Source organism: Vigna unguiculata, chromosome 2, assembly GCF_004118075.2.
Source record: "Vigna unguiculata cultivar IT97K-499-35 chromosome 2, ASM411807v1, whole genome shotgun sequence".
NCBI classification, from domain to species: Eukaryota; Viridiplantae; Streptophyta; class Magnoliopsida; order Fabales; family Fabaceae; genus Vigna; species Vigna unguiculata.
In genome coordinates, this window is record NC_040280.1 from 30,890,094 (window position 1) to 30,912,033 (window position 21,940).

At 30.6% G+C, this 21,940-nt stretch overlaps 2 protein-coding genes and 1 long non-coding RNA gene across 3 annotated transcripts; 2 read left to right on the forward strand and 1 right to left on the reverse strand.

Moving 5' to 3' along the window:
• Positions 1-260: 260 nt before the first annotated feature.
• LOC114171470 (DNA mismatch repair protein MSH4) lies at positions 261-12,247 on the reverse strand. Its single transcript, XM_028056475.1, has 24 exons — positions 12,132-12,247; positions 10,934-11,137; positions 10,784-10,819; positions 10,573-10,685; positions 8,872-8,917; positions 8,403-8,449; positions 6,858-6,965; positions 6,711-6,786; positions 6,301-6,373; positions 6,070-6,215; positions 5,878-5,963; positions 5,297-5,436; positions 5,044-5,183; positions 4,899-4,949; positions 4,126-4,189; positions 3,489-3,632; positions 3,345-3,412; positions 3,171-3,229; positions 2,550-2,706; positions 2,410-2,462; positions 2,223-2,321; positions 1,005-1,119; positions 669-791; positions 261-519 (listed from the first exon to the last, which is right to left on the reverse strand). Exons 1-24 carry the CDS (start codon positions 12,195-12,197, stop codon positions 361-363), a joined length of 2,373 nt encoding a protein of 790 aa, XP_027912276.1. The 5' UTR covers positions 12,198-12,247; the 3' UTR covers positions 261-360.
• LOC114171487 lies at positions 2,230-3,558 on the forward strand. Its single transcript, XR_003601537.1, has 3 exons — positions 2,230-2,396; positions 2,510-2,687; positions 3,271-3,558. It is a non-coding gene; the product is annotated as an uncharacterized LOC114171487 (long non-coding RNA).
• A 3,165-nt stretch (positions 12,248-15,412) lies between the features above and the next one.
• Positions 15,413-21,419, forward strand: LOC114171250 (phosphatidylserine decarboxylase proenzyme 1, mitochondrial). Its single transcript, XM_028056397.1, has 12 exons — positions 15,413-15,706; positions 16,025-16,113; positions 16,805-16,858; positions 16,970-17,035; positions 17,478-17,538; positions 17,683-17,792; positions 17,884-18,134; positions 18,858-18,964; positions 19,455-19,522; positions 20,234-20,311; positions 20,610-20,732; positions 20,984-21,419. The coding sequence occupies exons 1-12, from the start codon at positions 15,559-15,561 to the stop codon at positions 21,140-21,142; spliced, it is 1,314 nt and encodes a 437-aa protein (XP_027912198.1). The 5' UTR covers positions 15,413-15,558; the 3' UTR covers positions 21,143-21,419.
• The last annotated feature ends 521 nt before the right edge of the window (positions 21,420-21,940 follow it).

Here is a 21,940-nt window from a genome sequence, read left to right on the forward strand (position 1 = left end):
AAATTAGGTATAATTCACAATAGTGATTAAGTCAAAGTTTTGAAACTAACATATTTTTACTAGATTATAGTACGATTAAAAGCTTTTCTCTACTCTAAATAAATCATGATATTACGTCGTTTTAATTAAATTACCAATTGCAATTTAATTTAAATTATTAGAATATTATTAATCATATTGTTTAACTTTAATTTATTGCTTGTAACTCGAATGATAGATATTTTATTTTATATATATATATAATCCTTTACCGGATAGACTATTTCCAGAAAAAAAAAAAAAAACTAATGTATAGTATTATGAGTAAGAATAGAGAAAACGAGAATTTATTGAAAAGTAAATCCAGGGTTTACGTGGGGTTCAATGGTTGGTACAGGTTTCTTTAAGATTCCGCAAAGCTTGGCGAATCGTATCCTCATCTTGGTTGCAATATTTGAGGCATAGCAAGCGCTGTGCAGCATGGTATACCCTCTGGATTGAATAGTGCTGTATACAGTTAACTTCCATTCTCTTCTCTTCCTAATCACACCAACAAGTCCACACAATATGTTAGTACAAGTTTCTCCACAACTAACATCAATGGATATGTACCAAATGCATCAAACCACACAGTACGCGTTCATGTAAGAATATAAATGCACAAAGGAACTAATCAAAAATCAAAACACCTTTTCTGCAATCCTACTTGTGATCGTTCTGGCAGTCTCAATAACCGAACTTGGTACTCCTGCCACTTCTGCTAACAGAAGCCCATAATGGGGGATACGTGTCGTTCCTTCCTTAAGCTCAAACTAAATTGAAAAAAACGAAAAAGTTGAAACTAAATAAACCAGAATTTCGGCTCGCAGACAATTGTCCCAAGCACAGGAGAAACAAATATAACAGTTACAACTACTTCAAAAATATTATTATATAAATAATTGACTAGCTAAAAAATATAGTATATTATATTCTGAAATAGGATTGTTAATATTATTATTATTTAAAAAGTATAGAAATACCACCTTGAAGTCCAAGTGGTTGTTTTTTAAGTCCACATGAAAGTGAAGAATTTTCACGTTGGGATAGATAGTTGCTAACTCTGATATGTTTTCCATATGACTGGCAAATATAGTATACCTGAAGAAGGATGGAAAAAATATGACTCAAGATGATTAGTTCAACAGCAACGATATATTCCTTGGATGTTTGATGAAAACTTTACCAGCTGTAAGGTTTCCTTCAATTAACAATTTAACACCAAATCCATTCAACTTTTTTTTTTATCAGTTGAAACCGTGCAACCAAGAACATGTTTAAGATTTCAGGTACCTCTTAAGAAAAAGGTTTAATTACTTAGTTTTTTTTTTTTTTTAAATGTCAAATTGATCCTACAGATTTTTAAAATTAAAAAATTTTAATTTGGTTTTGATTTTTTAAAATTAATGTAATATGATCTTTTTTGTTAAACTTTTTAAAATAGATCAAGAATTTTTCATCAAAATTAAAATTGTTAATAATGATGATTTACTTTATTAATATAATTAACATAATTATAACATTAATTTTAATAAAAAATCATTGATTTGCTTTAAAATATTTAACAAAAAGAATCAAATTATATCAATTTTTTAAAAATCAGAATTAAATTAAAACTTAAAAATATTAAAAAACCAATTTAATATTTTTAAACGATAACAAAGATGAAAAGAATAATTAAACTTAGTTTGCAGAGTATTTCAAACAATAGTTGAAGTTTATATAAAAAAAGATGGATTTTAAAACGGGAAACTTAGTAACAATAAAAAAAAAATATTAATTGTAGATGAATTTAAATATGAACAAAATTCAATGCTAATAAATAATAGCATAATCTCCAGTCAACATAATCTAGTGTAAAAAATACTTTTTTCTTTTATATAAAATTAGACGAACTTAACAGAAAATTCTAATCAACATTAAATAAAGTTTCTATTAATGTTTAGGTCCGACGATAATAATAACTTCTACCAGCGTCTTCACTTATAGTTTCAAACATATTTTTTATTTTATTTTATATTACAATTGATTGCATTATTCATTCCAATAAAATTAACGACTTAAAATTATATTTAACAAAAAATAATTCTGATTATATTCATTTATAACATAATAATTGGATTTTTTTTTTTTTAATTTAGGATTGAATTACAATCTAAGATACTAGAGGTGCATATGGATGATAAAAACGAAAGAAAAATTACGCTTTAAGCGACAAAAGATGCTCGCAGCAACTCCACGCCATTGCAAATCCATCTGTGGATGAAGTAGCCCTCCCAAGTTCATCCATAACAATCAGACTCCTGCGTCCATCAAAATTTTTGTAGAAAAAAGAAAAGAAGCCTGTTGTGTGTATGTAAAGTGAAGCAGATCAAAAGGTGTAGCATTTACCTCCGCGAAACATTCTGCATGATAAAAGCTGTTTCTTTCATCTCTGTCATGAACTACATATCCATATAACTTCATCTATAATTCTAAACCACATGATCAGGATCAAATTGACTCACTACTCGGGTGTTTAGAAATTGTACCGTGCTAGAGTTGGATTCAAGATTATCAACTGCGCCCATCCTTGTAAACATACGATCAACTACCCTAAGAGTTGAGAAACGAGCCGGAACATAACATCCAACTTGAGCAAGAATAACTATGAGACAAACTTGTTGAAGGTACGTACTCTTTCCACTCCTGGGGGAAGGGAATGTAGAAAATAAATCTCAAAATTGATATTCTTCATGTAAGCAGATATCTATACAAAAAGAAAGTACTTCTTGCTGTAGTTCATAAATAATTAGCCTCAAACTGTACATCAGAAAGACATGATGATTAATATTGATGCTAGCCCCTCATGACATTGTTTGAAGGAAAATACACCAGGCATGTTTTTTTTTAACGTAAGTCTAGTTTCAGCTTATGTAGTTCATCAGATTTTTCAAAGTGACAAGCTCATATAAGAGGCATTAAGTAGACATTGGTTGTTATCCTTTTTGCTTATGGCTCATCATTGTGAGATTTACATTCTTGCTAGAGGCATTAGGTCATGATTCATGAATAGGTCATTTTCTAGCCTAGCAAAGCACATAGGAATTTTATTGTCCTTAATCATCCTTTATTTAAATGTACACCTTAGACATGTAAAAGAAAACTCTTACATATTGGGGCCCATTACAATCACCATGTTTGAGGCTTCCGACAAAAATATATTATTGGCCTGAAATGCGAAAAGATTAATTACTACCAAAAATGGTGCAGAATACATCTATGGGAGAAAAATGTGGTCCTGTGGAGATAAGTTACAGTGGCTATTGGATATGTTCATTACGTACAACAAAGTCATTGTGTATGCTCTCCAGGATAGGGTGTCTACCAGAATCAATTGCCAATGGCCCATTCTCTATCCAAGAAAAATATCAATAAACAAATTTGTTCATTGATGAACAAAAAAATTATAGAAATGATCAATTTATTACCTGTAAATTCTGGCCTTGTATATCTATCAACGGGCTTAGTTGATATCATATGAGCAAATGAATTGACAATCATATCCAGCAAGCACAAGACTTCAGCAAGTAGTGTCAACACAGAGACATTTTCACGAATGTTATCCATAAGTTCTGCATTTTTTCTTCTATTACAATAGATATAAATTCAATACTTGAAAACATGAGATAAAGCAAGTCCAAGGAACTAAATAGATAGCATCTTCATCAGTTCATCAGGATATCATTTTGTTGTAGTTAATTTTACAATTGATAACATCTGCAAAAGATAAAATCCAATCTAATTTAATACACCAGTCACATGCTAAACTAGATCAATTTAATCATGTGAGGTTGGATTAAGTTGTGCCATGAAAGTTATTTTAAAATAATGCTAGCAAAAACATGGTGATAACAAAAACATTGCATTATGTTTGTTGCATAAATGCAATGCAACAACCAGAATTTTCTAACTAATGCAGTAATATTTCACTAGTTTCCTTTCTTGTCACCAGCCGAAGTCAACACAAGTAGTTTAACATATGCAGTCATTCACAAATAAACAAAGAGAATACATGCCAAGCTTTTGAACATTTGTACTGGCAAATGGCAGTGCGTCAAGTTCTACCTTCCAGACAAACCTCTGTTCTTGTATAGCATTCTGCAGCTGCAGATTTATTCCTAGCGTTCAACTGAAATTTTGATTAAAATAAACGTAAATGGATATTTTCAAGAGCCTAAACAAGCTTCTGAACAAAGTAACATCTTATAGTGTGGTATCATATCAAATAAATGCAACAGTATTTTGTGTCATACTTCTAGCTAGAAGCTTGAGTAATATGTGCCAGTTTGGGAATCAAATCCGTTTTGGGGCCAACCAAAAAACGAGAAGATGATTTCCACTATTAAAAGCCAAATGTCTAATCAACAGGACAACTTACAAGAGCTAGCTCATATAATAAAAGAATCTCCATAAACTTGTAGAAGGTAGATGGAACAGAAATGTATTCTAATGTAAATGAATTTCATGATTTTATTCTGTGGTGAAAAACTAGCGAATAGCCCTTTCTTCATGGTCATTCACAAACTTTGATAGGGCCTCCCCCTATTTAATATTTATGAAGGGAGAGATACACAAACTTTTCACATGACTTATCACGAGAAATCAATTCTTGATTAGAGTAATCATTTTCTTCTTGGGATAAAAGAGTTGGCCTGAGCATGATCTCATCAAAACTAATGTACACAGAGTAAAAAGTCTTTATGTAAGTAATTACAGGTATATAGTCAACAAGCACAATTTGTCAATTTGAGTTATCGGTACTATTTTATAAATTCATCAATATTGTAAGGTCAATAGAATTCTTACGTTCATGAAATACAAATAATCAAACTACTCACAGATGCTAGTTCCAAAGTCGAGCAATGAATATTGTTGCCATGTTTAACAACCTAATATAAGGCCAAAAGAACATTAGGTTCTTAGAAGACATAACTCTTAAAAGGATACTTATCAACAAAGAGCAACAAAAATTCAATCCCCAACCTGAATGAACTTGCTTGGAAGCTTTCCTTGAATATTCTTCTGTGGTATTACAAAGTGAAATCCTTGTCTGTTTTTAAAGGTAAGCTTTAAATTGGGCAACTTAAAATCCTCTCGATAATTGTTTGCAAGATTGTGGATGGCTGTGAAAGTAACACCAATTTCTTTTAGAAAACATGTATGATATGCTGCATTAGGAGAAATATTATACTGGTGACTGACAGGAAAGAAAACTCATGTAAGAAAATGATCAAACCTTCACTGGTTTCACAAAATGATCTTCGTGAAATATCTAAAAGGCCATCAATGCCAGCCTTAACAGCAAAGCATTGTTGAGTACATGCAACAAAAGGAACACGTGCATGAAGTACATCTTCATCAATAACCTCCCCTATCCTGCAACAAAAATAACTCCTCAATGCATGACCTGATTGGTCCTCTTGTCTTGGTTAGAATTAAATACAGCATATAAGCTTTTCTTTCAGAATACTACTTCGCAAATATTTTTGCTCATAGCATATGACCATATAGGGTATAAAGCTTATTTTATCAAATATCTTGATTCAAAATAATGGATTGTAAATAGATATTTTTATCCTATGATAAAAATTGACCAATTGTTAATGTGAAAGTATAATGAATTAGGACAAAGTAATTTCTATCGGTAAAAATATAGAATTGTTGACTATTTCATGTCATGATATTTTATCCGAATATTCTGATCATTTTTTTTTTTCATCATTATAACTTGAGTAGACAATGGATTTACAAACAACATATTCATCATCTAACACGTAACTGTTGCACATACTCATACAGAAGAAAATCTTAGCATACCTTTTCTTAATAAGATCATATTTCTCATTTTCACAAACTGACTTGTAGATATTTGAAAGAAGGGAACTTTTCGCATCCTTGAGCACCTATATTTTTAGCAGAACATATGATCATCTGTAACCTCTTTTATATATTCAGATCCTTCAGAATACCTCACTGATTCTAGTGTGAGCGGATGAGAGAGAGAGGTACCTTAGATAGCAAAGGAAGGGCGTCCAAGGCTGTCTTAAGGAGGATTACGCTAGATACTAGCACTTGACTCTTTTTAGCCCGTTCAATTGCCAAGCCCTCCGCTATAACTTTTTTAGGCTTAAAGCAGAAGTGACATAAGACTCTATCTGAAACCATACAGTTCTGCGTTACAACTAAAGATGTATAAACCACTTAAATAGTGATATCTGCTCAACTACTGCTCTTAATTACCGGTCTCTTTTGGAAATTTACGCAAAATCTGACAAAGGCCAAAAAATAGTTGTTCGTTGCTCATCAACTCATCCTAAAATTAAATATTAGAGGGCATGTTATGAGTAATAAATACAAAAGAACTCGGTTAAAATTCTGTCAGGTGGTTTTCAAGCTTGAAAATTAAAACCAGACTACAAATATGAGTGTATCTATTAACACATTAGTAAGTTTCAGATTAGAGCACTGAAGCTTAATGAAGAATAACATCTGGACAGAAATCTACTGGGCGGAATTGTAAAAATGGTGGAAAATATAGAGAGAATTGTTAGGCTAGGAAATAAAGGAAGGAACACATCTACATGTTAACTAATAAATGGAGCATATGGCATAGCACAAAAAGAGAATTAAAAAATACGATTGACACTGACTAGGCAATCAAGTCGAGCATTGATTGTCTCAATGTCTTTTAGAGGCTGCAACAGATTGGCACGAAGTAGTCTAGTCCTGAAGGAAACAAATGTACAATGTCAAACAATTAATGCTGCATGAAGAAACTTGCGTGAATCATCACATACCCTCCAATAGTTTTTGTTGTCTTGAGCATGTGAAACAGACTTCTTTTTTGTTTGCTTGTTCCCAGTAGGGTAGAATGAAATGGCTCAATAATTTCCAAATTATGGACGCTGTCATTTAATTTTAACCAAGAAATTCATAAGCATAGACTAACAGATAACAGCGAAAAGTAAATTGGACATTATATTCAAAATACTTCTCCAGAAAGAATATTCTATAAAAACAAATCCCCTGGAAAGTGGCTATCAGTTCAATCTCCCTTTTTAATTAACTATGTCTGTCCGCTGAAAAAAATATTTTATTTGAATTTGAACCTTAATCAGCCACATTGGTTTTAATATTCATTTCATCTACCTAGATTAATTGTAAATAGAAATAGTAGCATCATACTATTTTAGCACACTCCTTACTGGATATAACTCATGAGGTTCCCCAAAACTGAGTCCCACTTTCTATTTTAGAATGTCTCATTTTCTCTTTATTGAGTCGCTGATGAATTACACTTAATAAATATTAGTACAAGACAGAAGGCAACACTAATTAGGGTTACTGCAAAATTAACCCATGACCACTAAGATGCAGTACCCTATTAGGATTTTATCTGCTGTTTAAAAGCAGTCAACATATACATTCAACGTAATTATTGAACATTGTTTATGATTCCTAAAATTTAGTTTACAGTTTTAGGAATGTTACAAAATCTGAATGTATGATCAGTAGATGAGAAAAGTTTCCCTAAATTATTCGTGCACAAATTGTATTTAAGGTCTTTATAGTAATGATAGAATGTCCACAGAGGGTGCCATGTTAGCATTTTTCTTACAAATACTGGTTTTTAAAAAATAGAAATTTATATTATAGTGATTTAGGGACATATTTCTAAATTAACTATATAGCTATTATTAAATGTGATTACCTTGTACTTAGGAGTTTCTTTTATATACTTCCTTGTTCAGCTTCATCATGTAATGTAACCATTTCCTTGTATAGATTTACAAGACTGTGTCCGTACTATTTCAGAAAGTCAAACAAGAAACACTTCCAATTTATTATTAAATATTAAGGTTTAATTACTCATTTGTTCTTTATACCTTCTAAACTTGTTTTAACATCATAGGTAAACTTACGAGTTTTAGTTTCTACGGGGGCAAATTTGAATCACTTTGGTTCCTACTATTATTACCGTTAAAGTGTGTGGCTATTAAGACTACTACAACTTTTTTGTAAAGGTTTTACCCAGCCACAAAATTTTTAATGATTTTATAATAGCCAAAGTCAACAAAGTTAGAAAACAATTGAGAGCAGAAACCAAATGCATTAAATTGAGGATCCAATCCGTTAACTGTATAACAAGATAGTTTGTTACTGGTTTGCGTCAGTGCCTTTTAAGGGAAAGCAAACTAGTTTGTATTCACTCGCCACCGAAACTTCTTTTTCCTTTTACTTTCTTCTACGTTTTAGCTTTTCTATCTACGAATCTGAATGTTAATGCATTAGCATTCATTAGTAAAGGACAGCTATTAACACAAAATAGCGAGCAAACTCACCTAGTTGCATCGATATTCATGTGATCAAATGATCCGTTAAAGGTGACCTGAAATAGAGAAAGACACAAAGGATAGAGAACAATCTTCCATGTACTAAGTGCTGATTAAAATTTATATAAAAATAGATACAGGATTTGCAGGTAAAGACTTAAAGTATAAGAGTTCAAACATTAGCCGCAGTCTAAAGGAACAATAATAATGACAGATAATGGTTGGAAGTTAACAGTGAAACATCTTGTGTGAAAACTAAATATATTTAAAACCACATATTTAGTTATGAAGAGTTTTAAGTAAAAAAAAAAAAAAAAAAATTGTGGGTAGCATTCTTGTAAGTACAACCTTATTTCCTTTAAGGGACGGAAAATGTCAGTGATAAGATAAGCACAATAATATGGACTTAAAATTAGTAGTAATTATTAAACTTTTAAAAAAATCAATAAGAAAAAATCGTGCCTAACAGAACACATACCAACAATGAGTGATTCGTAACAACAATCCCTTTTTCTGCTTCCGTCCTATTCAAGTACAGTCAAAACTTAATTGCCGGCAATCGGACGATACAAAATAAGGATTTAATATGCGTGCATGTATACATTTAAGAACTTGCTAAAATAGTGTAAATACAAACACATTAATCCCTAGTCTTCAAACTAGTTTGTATTCACTCGCCACCAAAAGCTTGGAGAGCAAGAATGAACAGAGCATAAACATTTAAGCGCTTGAAGTTCCTCCTCTAGCACAATAAGAATACAACAATGTGTGTGTATAATCAAAGTCAAAATTCAGAATTCCTAATAATTCAATATAGTACGCTCGCTAGGACCATATTAAATTAATATCTAGTACGGGATCTTCTATGATGCAATTTTTCACTTAGGCCGTAGAGTGAACTTAAGTATTTTCATAGTTTGATTTCAAATTACACATTGTTTTGGATAAAGTTTAAACGCTTCATTATATGTAGAACATATATTCATGTTATAGTTCCATAGGTTCGAGATACGAGTTATGCACTTGCATGTTGTTAACAGTCCATCGTCATTTTTTTTTTCATAAATAAAGCAAGTTGCTGAGTATGTGCCAATCAAGTCCACTGGCAGTCTAAAGATCTTTTGAGTGTTCTGATGTTTTATACACCATAAAACATGTGGTAATCATATCAACTACTTACATTATGAAAAATTCGTGAATATATTTCATATGTGGATTTCAATTTCTCAATACCATATGCGGAACTTTTGGCATTTTTACTGTCTGCTAGAACATGTCTTAACACACTGTTTTTCCTTTATCTAAATTTTATATTCAAATGTTGTTACCCAAAATACAATGGACAGTATTATTGATAAGAAACTCTCTGTATCATAACTAAGGTAACTTAGGGTATGTTTGAGTGTTTCAAAGAAGATGAGAGAGAGTGATTCATAATAGAATGGAATGGATTAGAGCATGCGTGTCTTTCCTTTTTAAGGGACAGAAATTTGGGGCTTTGAGTAGCATGGGAGGAATTGAAAGTCCCTCCACTTTTTGGAACAACTCCCAATCCCAAGCACACTTGTTATGAGTTTTTCCATTTCATATCCCAGCCTTGGCTTCATTCCAATCCATATGCCTTTCTAGGGCTTGAAGTTTCCAAAGGCTTCGATTCAATGCTAGCACTGCATTTCTTGGCTAATATCCTAATATCCTAATATTAATTATCAAAGAGAGATAGATATATACACACACTCATAAAATGGACAACATTGTAGTTTAAATTAGAGATTTCCATTTATTAATTTCTTATGTAGTTGATAATACTATAATGTAACTTTGATATGTTAGTAAGTGGAAACAGTATGGAAATGGGGAGAAAATGCAATGGAAATATTTTGTACTAAACATTAGTCAAAACAGAATATGCTATGCAACTTTCCTTAAACATTAGTCAAAACAGTGGAAACTGTCCTATACTATTAAGAGTTGAAAATGAATTCAGATTATGACAAAAAAGGACGGGTATAAAAAAAAAATAGCATACCAAGCCATAGAGAAGATTTAATTTCTCGTCAAGAGATAATCAAAGAAACTAACAACAATTAAATGTATCAAATACAGGTATTGCAATCAATTAATTATCAAAGTTCATCATTCAATATAATCTTTATGAATATTTGGGTATTGGAAATACCACTTTAAAGTGGCAGCAGCAGCAGCCAGACACAGATAATACTGCTTATAATAAGTGTCCAAACCAAGTGCTGAAGGTTCCTTCGCAGCAAGGTTTTTTATCAAGATAGCACCCTAAAGCACAGAACTTCAGTGCATGTAAGAGCAAGAAATATCGTTAAAACTTCCTAAAACCTGAAATCAACTGAAAGACAAAAGGTAAGTGATGAAACCTTTGTGTCATCAAAACAACCACGGGCTAGCACTACCTGCATAAATAAAGACTCCAAGGAAAATGACCTTTGTAGACAGATATGCGCCAAAGTTTTTCATTTAAAGTATATAAGAAAAAATGTAGGGACAAAGAGAGATGGTGATATTACCTTCTTGACCGAACCATAAAATCTATCAACCAATTCTGTTACTGCAGCCGAACAATTGGATACTAACTTGTTTGGGGGAAGAATGATCACTATGGGATCATAAAAATGCAGTAGTGTCTTTGTGTTTTGATATGAACTGCTAGTTTCAATATATTGAGAAAGGTGCAGTGAAGCTGATCTCAAATCAAAAGCAGCTAATCCAACCTGTTAGATGATTGATTTGATTCCACTTAGGCACTAAAAAAATAATTTATTTGCTGAAACACAAAAGTTCATACAAAAAAATGCATTCAAACCATCTCAAAATTGCTTTAATCCATTCGTTATATCTTACCAGTGCGTCCCTGTTTTCATTTGATAACTGATAACCAACACAATACAACATAAAGCCTATCTGTCTGATTCTTCTTCAACATCTATGATGTCCCTCAGCACAGTACAAAAATCCTTTCAACCAAAAGTCCCTTGGTCATTAACTAATGGAAGATATATTTTTACAGTAGAGTTTACAATCTAGAATTTTTACATTTTTTCTAATATCAAATACCATGTTCCATTCAACTTTTTTTCTTTGTTATGTTAAAAAAATATTAGAAGACTGTAAGCGAGAAAAGAACTGCTTAGTGGTTGATAGATAGATTACTACAAATACAAACTTCGAAAAAAAGAAAAAAAATATATATAAAGATCGTAAAATAAATGGCCGGAGAACCCAGAAAAAATAGAACAATTAAAATGGCGTTTAGCTTTAGTCACACAAAAATTGATCACCAAATGGCGCATGTAATTTTGGTCGTTTACAGACACTCCGGAACAACAAGTAAGAATTAGGGACAGAAAATTAAACAACAAATACACAGATTTTGATACAATTAAAACTAAGCTCCGATACACCCACTCCTTCACAAAATAACTATTATGTGGTGGAATAGCAATTTGAAAATCATATCTATATTTGCGTTTCCAACGGTTGATTGAATTTCCCAACGCGTACAAGTTAACAGGAACAATTATAACCTTAGTATAATCCTGGACGTTATGTGAGTTTCACGCAATCAACTACAGTAAAAATTACTAGCTGAAAACGAAATAATAAGTGACTACGACAAACGACTTGCAGCTTGCAAGATTGAATAGAAAAAATGAAGCAAAAGCAAACGACAAAAAAAATGTTTATCAGAGAATAGAATTAGGAAACCTCTTTCGCTCTGTTCTCGATGATACCGACCACGAAACTCGAACTCTCTCCACCATCGTCTTCCATTGTTGCCTGCTTTCAATTTTCAGTAATAATTTCATTTATCTCTCCGTAGTTACTCATTTATAGAACCGTTTCTTTACTATGCTTTGGACTCACGCAATTAGCTTATGGCGCCAATGTGGATTATAGCGGGAAATTTAACTTCGATCATACGTCACTTTAATACAGATTATACGCTATCGCGCGCCTGTGAATTTTTTAAATATGCGTGATATTATTAGTAGATGATAATATTATAATGTTATTAAGTTAATATATATATATTAAAATTATATTTATTAAAAATAAAGTGAAATATATCAAAATAGATAAAAGAATAACCATTGATAAATAAAGAAGTAAAAAAAAAGCAGAGACATTTAATTTTATAAAAAGTTTGTAAAAATAACGGTCAATTTTTAAAAATTTAATAAATTGTTATATTTCAAGGGTAAAATCGGTATTTTGAAAAGTGGACACAAAAAGGGGAATCCCCTTTATATATTGTTATATATATATATATATATATATATATATATATATATATATATATATATATATATATATATATATATATATAATATAATATATAATATAAAAACATAATATTACTAATATAATAATAATAAATTTTTAAATATTATATAAAACAAAAAATAAATAATTAAATATTCACACAATTAATAAACTAAAGAATAAAATATTAAAAATAGTATTTCATTTAAAATTATAATATATTTATGTCAAAGTTAATGTCTCATGACTTTAACAAAATAAGATTAAGTAAATTTAAAAATAATACCGTGGTCAAATTGTTAATATATATATATATATATATATATATATATATATATATATATGATACATTATATATTTATAACTTTTTTATTAATGTTCTGTTAGTTTGCCTTTTACATGTTAACTATTTCAGTAGTATAATTTTAAAAAAGTACTAGTTGATAAATCATAAATCATACAAAACTAAATATATTTTATTTTCTTATAAGTACTTTTTTGTTTTAAAATATTTTTTTTAAACTATTATTTCAATTTGAAAATAAAAATAATAATATAGAAAAGCAAACTTAAGAATTTTTTCCTAAACTTTTTTTTCTTATTCCATTTTTGCTGCCTAGTTTATTATTGTGTCGGTTGATGCGTTATTATATTTTAGATGTTCTTTTTATAAGAAAACATTTTAATTAGGTAATGTTCTGAAATTTAAACGGGTTTAATAACTTTTGTCCTTAATAAATTTGTAACTTTGGTACACGACTAATTTTTTTACTTTATTTATATAATGACACACCCCTTAACTGAATGAACATGTTTGATATGTGCATTTCTTTATGTTTTCATCCTAATATATTTTAACATTATTTGATTTTTATTTTCAAGTTGGTCACCCATTTTTTTTTTCAATTTAATCCTACATTTTTAAAAATTGATACAATTTAATCATTTTTTTTAATTTTTTTTTAAGTAGATATGAAACTTTTCTTTCTACTTTAATTTGTTAATAAAGATAATTTGTTTTGTTGGTGTAATTAATATAATTATAATGTCAATTTTGATGAAAAATCTTAGATTAACTACTGATTTGATCATAATATTCGTTCATTTTTTAAAATTTTGTCATATTTTTTTTGTTTAATTTGATCATAATATTCATCAATCTTGTTTATTTTTATCATTTTCGCTAACTCCGTTGAAATAATTAACAGATTGTAAACAGTAACTAGCATATGTCATTTCGTAATTTTTTTTTTCTTAATTTAAAAAAAAATACAAAAATGTTCACGTGTCAAACTAATATTATGTCTAAGTTTTTTATATTTAATACGGTCATGATATTTGTTATTTTTATTTATTTTTGTCCCAAATTCTTCAAAAACTTAACAATTTGTCTCTCCTACATATTAAAACGAAATTTAATTTCGATATAGATGTTATACTATTATTTTTATTAAAATTCAAATTTGTATTAAATATTTTTTATTTATGGTTAAAGTTGGTTTAAAATTAAAATGAAAAGTTTAAAAGTATTAAATAACACCATTTATTTAAAATTTTAAAAGGTCAAAAATGATATAAAATAATCAAAATCACATAAAGATTATGTGGTTTTTAATCTCTTAAAATTATAAATTAATGTTATTATTCTTCCTTTTTAACATTTTCGTTATATTTTAAATCAAATATAACTATAAATTAAAAATATTTAATAAAAATGTGAATTTTTGTTAAATTAAGTTGTGACAACGACAGCGGTGATCAAATGAAAATGAAAATATAACTACTACAAATTTAAACATAGTCCCCTGAGAAATAATTGAAAATTTGAAAATAAAATGCATATCATTGGAATCTATGATGCAAAGATACCTTCACTTGCGTTACGTATTTGTGTCCGATATGTATCCGTTTTTGATATTTTAAGATACTTTATCGATATTTATTAATGAAATATTGAATTTATAAAGTCATAATATAGTGCAAACAAAATTTTGAACAGTGACAACAAATATGTAGTCACTACACAGTGACCAATTTAGATACCAAACTAAAAATTATTAACAATTAAAATAGTTCTAAACAATTATAATTGATAATTAAAATAGTTTTTATTATAAGTTGGTTTATAAATTAGTTACTAACATTATCTACCAATATTTTGACTACTAAAATAATTGATTTCTAAATTGTCCACTAATATTAGCTACTAACAATGATATATTTATTATATATCATGTATCTATTACGTATTGTATCATATTATTTCTAAAATAAACATATTGACGCATCATATACATGTCGTATCCGCGCATCATAGAGTGAAATATAATATGAAGTATAAGAGTTATTCTAATAGTGATTTCTTAAATTTTTATTATTTTTCTATTGTGTATAAATTTTTAAATTTTATAAACTCAAATGCAGAGTTTTTAATTTCTTTTTAAGGTTATAAAATAATTTTTTCTCATATATTATTTTTCATATTATTGGAATATTTTAACTACAACACATCTATTTGTTATACATAAACAGAAAGTAAGACAACATAAATATTTAGTATTTTTTCAATAAAATCCCATGGATTATAAGGATAAAAGTATTAATATATTGAAATTTTAAAGAACATATTTAAAGAAATGTTATATTTAATATTTTTTTTTATCTGCATCTTTGTTAAGAATCAAATTATTTTTGTGCTATTCTAAAAGGAAATGTCTGTGATTGGAATTGAAATGACCAAAGGGGTTCAGATAATCAGAACTATTGGTGATAAATCAGAATCGAGAATTGCAATTTTTTAACGTGGCGCTTTCTTCTTCCTAATTCTGCAAACACTAACATACTCTACGCCACTTCACGGATTGCAAAAATGAAATATAGGTTTTCACACAAGTTCCCAGTGTTTCCTCACCACATTCATCCCTTTAAAAACGCTCGTTACACCTCATCCTTCACCAAAAGGTTTCAAATTCGTCGACCTCGTGCTTCTATCAATGGCGGAAGTGGAAATTCCCAAGGTCAGTTAAGTTGCTTCTCTACTTCAATCCATACACAAGTTAAACTGTCATAACTTTTAAGCACGATGAATACATTTCTACGTTTGGTTAAACGGTTTGTTGATGGAAGCTGAATGTTGACCTACGATAAGTTACGTATGTATTGGGAGGGAATGTTTTTACTGTGAATTGTGATGGTTATAATCTTCGCAAGGAAAGTAGTATAGGTATTGCCGTGGATTTTCAAATTGAACGGAGTTTTGAATATGTTGCAATTGGCTATGTATTATTCATGCTCTGAAGCGTTGTGCTTATTTGATTTGCTACGAGAGTGTGCAGGGGATTCTTTTCTTGTACCTGGCGCGACGGTTGCTACCATACTTATGCTTGGCGTTCTCCATGCCCGCAGACTCTATGTTGACAAGAAGGTACATTCAATTTTTATATTGTGTTAAGACTAATTGGCAAGGCAAAGTTTGGTCGCCAAACTGATTCTTCTAGCAACATCAATGGCCTCATTTATTTTTGTCCACTTGCCTACATTGGCTCTGATGGACCTGAAGCTCCCCCCGAATATCCTTATCCTGCTTAACCAAGGCTCACATGCTTGGGGTATGCTTACTGGTTTATCAACTAGTAGAGTCTAATTGCATTGTCTAGGAGCCTTTTGTTTTATTCCAAACCATGGTTGCATTAATATCAACCTTGGTGGCACACACAGACACCCGGTTAAATGAACGTGGTGTTTTTTTCCTTCCACAAAACATGCTGGAGAAAAGATGATACATCGGGCACTATGACTTATCAGTGATTGATCATTGACATTCCTCCTTCTTTTACATGTCCGTTGTTATTTTCGGTCACTGCAAAAGTAAAATAAATAAAGAAAAATAAAAATATATTTTTAACATTCTAGACAAGGGAGAAGTTGAATCTTATTTTTTGGTAGTGAGGCCTTCAGTCTTTTCCACACTGTTTTCAGCCATGATGCTGGAAATATTTTTGCACTTCAGTAGTAGAATCCTTTTTAGGTTCTGTTTGGTCAATTGGAATTTTAGCCTTAAATGGTTTGTAGTTTACGTAGTCTCTAGAGAATAAATTTGATTACCCTTGTGGCAGACTGAAGAGATGAAGGAGAAAGGAATTGAAGTGGAGTTCCAGCCTGATATAAAGGTAAAACTTTTACATCAGTACAAAAAAGAAACATTTGAGTTCTTGTATGTGTGTGTATAGTACATATTTGTTTTGATTCTGATACATGTGCCATGGCTTTGTCAACACTAGGCTACATTTTTGAGATTACTGCCCCTTCGTTCAATTTCTAGATGCTGGGGATACTTGACAAGCGTGGTAAGAAGTCAATGTGATATTGGAATATCCTTTTTTATATATACTTATATCTATTAATCAGTGAAGCTTTATATTTTTATATTTGCAAATTTATTCGCCTTATGTTGTTACCTGTAGTAAGTATTTGGAAAGAGAAATAATATTCAGAATTTATGAGTAATTTTAGCATTAGAGACCTGATGAAGAAATAAAATGACTTTTAATACGTGAAAAACAGCAATTTTAGTAGAGGGAAAGAAGCAAAAGTAAATAATAAATGATGAGAGATAGAGCAGCACTGCTAATCAGAAAAAAAGAGAGTGCAAGATAAAAGTAGTGCAGCATATTTTAAAGTAAATTTTTTCTTAATGTACTTCTCTCTCCTTTTATCAAGTCAAAGCTATCTCTATAATTTGAAAATGATTATGCATGTTGTATTATTTATATGATTTTACTTATTCAGGAAATACCAGTTTGGCTGAGGCCCGTTATCTATAAATCCTGGGCTCGGGCATTTCATTCAAGTATGATTTATATATCTTTCAATCATTTTCTTGTTATTTGCTCCTATAACCATCATCTCGTGAAACTGGCAGAACTTGCTCATGATATGATCTATAATACGTGTAAGAATACTCTTAATTGTTATAATATTGTTGACACCTCAGATTTAGAAGAAGCTGGTTTACCTCTAGACCAGTATGTCACTTTAAGGGATTTTTTTGTTCGCACTTTGAAAGAAGGTTCCCGGCCTATTGATGTTGATCCGCAGTGTCTGGTAACTGGTAACAGCTATTTGAAATTCTCTAATGCCTTTGTGCCATTTCCAGCTGATACATAACCTGTTTGACCATACTTATTTTCTGCAGGTTAGTCCTGTGGACGGTACAATTTTAAGATTTGGGGAGCTGAAGGGAGCAGGGGCAATGATTGAACAGGTTAAAGGGTTTTCATATTCAGTTTTTTCTCTTCTTGGTGCAAGCCCTTTCCTTCCAATAACAGCAGATGGTGATGTGCAAGAGAAGCATAATGAGTCAATAACAACTACCGAGAAGAGCAAGAAGTCATGGTGGAGAGTTTCATTGGCTTCACCAAAAGTTTGGGACCCAAAATCATCATGGTAATGTGGTGAAGTATTTCTAATTGCCTTATGCTACCAATGTTTACTGCATCTGGTTGTAAGCAATTGTAGTTAAGGAAGGGCCTGTTTATTGTAGAAAATCATAGATGGATAAATTTATCTGTTCAACCTCTCAAATTAGCTGCTAAATTTTCATCATGCATCTACTCTTAATTTTTTTCATGATGCATTTATCATTAATATTTGTGATCATTATTTGAGTACTTCTGGGAGGTTTCAGAGGTATTTGAGTTTCTATCGTAAAGTGGCTTATTGACTTCAATTGATAGAGACTTTATGATTTAGCAAGCTTGCTGCAGCTGCAATTGAAATCAAAAGTGTTTTATTTAATTGGAGGAGTCTTAGGATTCTGCAAAATCTATACAATGAGATTTTTTTTTTCTTTTTTAACTGAAAATTACAATTTTATTGTCAACTTTTCAAGAAATGATTTCTGCTTCTCTCTCGGTATGGTTCTTATTATTTTTACCATTATAAAGCAAACTTAAGAGTAGTCTGAATTGCTTTCATGGTTTAGGAACATGCAATCCATATTGACTTATTTTTGTCTATTATCAAGAATGCGACCTTTTCACATTAAATGCTGATTGTTGTTTTTTTTTTATTGAACTCTGGCCCTGAATGTATCTGCTATACTTTTATCGGTAGAGAGACTGAACGTGTGGCATGACAATTCATACGTTATTAAATTTTCCGTTTCAGCCCAAAGAGAGGACTTTTTTATTGTGTGGTTTACTTGAAGCCTGGAGATTACCATCGAATACACTCCCCAGCTGATTGGAACATTCTTGTGCGCAGGCATTTTTCTGGTAAACCATCTCATGTAAGCCTTAACAGTCTAAGAAATTGACAACAACACTTATTAATCTTCTGTTTATCCAAAATAGCCAAGTAATTTCCAGCTGTGATCATAAAAAATATCCCATGCAAGATAGCAAAGAAAAGATTCATCATAAAATGATTATGTGGCTTCTTCATGTTGAATTTTTTTACATTTTTTTTTATTTTTTATTTTCCTCTAGGAAAACTTTTAGATTGCATTGGTGATGGGTACAGGTGGACTTTCTAGATTTATCATGGATAACTGTTTTATAAAGCTCTGCCAATCTATTTCTTCCCCATACTCATGAAAATAGTTATTTGAACCAGGTGGGAGAAAAGAATGAAGTAGATCTGCAGATTTTCAAATTTTGCATGTATTGTATATCATGCTGCACAATAAGCACGTTAATTAATTTCTATTTAGTTTTACTGTATTCTTATTATCTGTTGCTGTTTGGTTTATTGTTTATGTTGCAGGCCGTCTTTATCCCCTGAATGAACGTGCTACTAGAACAATTAGAAATCTCTACATTGAGAACGAGAGGGTAATTCATATCTGATTGCGATGGTCAATGTCAGAGTGTTGTGCTTTTCCGTTAGCTTTCCTTTCAATGTCCTCATGTCATGTTTCTATTTATATATTTATTTTGGCGATTTGAATAAAAATTGAACTTCAAGACTTTTCTACCTTAATTAATCCGACCCAACATTCACTGCTTGAGTTAAACTAAGTGGTGGCACATTGATCTAATTTTATATTGAAAATAAATCTATTTCTGAAAATAAACTAGATGCTGTTGCACTAATTTTCTAAGTGCAAGGGGCCCTTTATCTGAATTTACCTATTTTTCTCATGTGGATATTTTTCTTGGGAAACAATCAAGTCTTGAGTTTTAGTTCTTAGTAGGAGTGGCATTCTTTCTAGTTAATACTCCCTATAAACTCTTCTGAAGACTTCTCTAATCCTCTCTTTTACCATCGTCTTGCTTTTATTTTGTTGACAATAATGGTTTGTTGATGAACTCATTCATGAAGAATTCAATAACCTAGTAGTGAATTCTGTCAAAAGATCATTAATATTTGCCAATCAGCTAAAGTAGTTAACGTTTCCTTCATAAATAATTTCATCACACTGTTCTTTGAATGATAAAATTTATTTTTTTCTTTGATGTTATTTAATTTTTCAATTCTGGATTGATTTGAATTGAATCATAAACTTTATAATTACCTATCGACATTGACTCTAAATTCTTCAGGTCGTTCTTGAAGGTCTGTGGCAGGAAGGGTTTATGGCAGTTGCTGCAATTGGTGCGACAAATATTGGGTCAATTGAGGTTTGTTCATTCTTGTAACTATTGTACTCTAATGTCCATTGAAAAAAACAAGGGTTATATTTTAGTGTTAACAACTCTGGGAAAAGACTAAAGTAACTGTTGATTTTAAAATCTTATTTTTCTTTCCCAGTAATCACTAAATATGCTTTCATGGATCACCAACAACTTTTCTTTTTAAGGATAATGATAGAAGCCACGGGACCCAATATTTAGAGATAACCGATTGGCATGGGATGACTTGTATTTACATTGACTGAATTATATATTAATGTCTTCAGTTTAAATTTCAACATGACAGCTTTTCATTGAGCCTGAACTTCATACAAACAGGCCAATGAAGAAGTTTCTACATTCAGAGCCTCCTGAAGAACGGGTTTATGAATGTGAAGGTGTAGGCAGAATGCTCATGAAAGGAGATGAGGTTAGAAGTGCTTTTACCTTTTGGAACTTCTGCACTTGATACAAAATCTATACAACTATCTATGAGGATCATATGATTGAATATTTGAATCAGTATACTTGCGATGTCTTCTTTTAAGATTAAGTTTTGTCGACGACGTGCTGTTGAATTTGGATTCCTTTTGTTTATTATACATAAAGTTTAGCTTGTGACCTTAAGAGTTTTCAATACATTTTGCATAACTTAATTCTTTTTTTCTTTTGTTACTCCAGTTAGGTGCTTTCAACATGGGATCAACAGTTGTACTTGTTTTCCAAGCTCCGATTTCAAAACTCAATGAGGGCGATTCATCTCAAGAGTTCAGGTTCTGTGTCCAACGAGGGGATAGAATTCGTGTTGGTGAGGCTCTAGGTAGGTGGCATAGTTCGTGACAAGGTTAATTTTGTGTGCAGCTCATTATCTTTGTGAATGTACGCTGCCTCAGACTATTTGGTATTGAAACTTCAAAGCATTTTGGTAATCTTAAGAAGAATCATTGGTGCCTCATACTGGATACTGTGATTAATTTATGGAAGTGGTACATGGTTATTTAGTTTATGACCGTCTGATTTATTATGGTAAACACATCTAAGAACGTAGAATTTAAACCATTATGCTTCGAAACTCTACCAAAGAAATGAACACAATCATGCTTGAAAATTTGGGATATGTTGAAGGTTTATGGTTTTAGAAGTAGCACTTTGAGTATACTCATATATAATTGCTACTAGGAAGGCCAGTGCTATATCTGTTTCTAAACAATGCCCAAAAGTATCCAAATAGTGCCATTGTTATGTTATAATAAAATGATGCTTGTTCAGAAGTTATTTCTATGAATCTCTGGATCTTTAAAGTTAATTTGTTACTTATATGATACTGAAGAAAGTGATTTCTTAATAAATTTCAGTTTGTATAAAAAAATTATTCAGAAAATGTATTACTTATATTTTTATTTTGGTTATTAATGAACATCATAGCGAACGGAATCTTTCTTTTTCAAATGAAGTGAAATAAACGACGTTGGTAATTTTAGATGGATATTGTTTACCGATTTTAAAGAATTGGCATGACAAATTTTTAATTTCATCGACAATTATTAAATTAATAAGAAACATCTTTATTCAAAAACAAGTAGGAATATGTTTAAAAGAGATTTAAGTATATTGAGTTCACGTAAAAATGAAATTTGA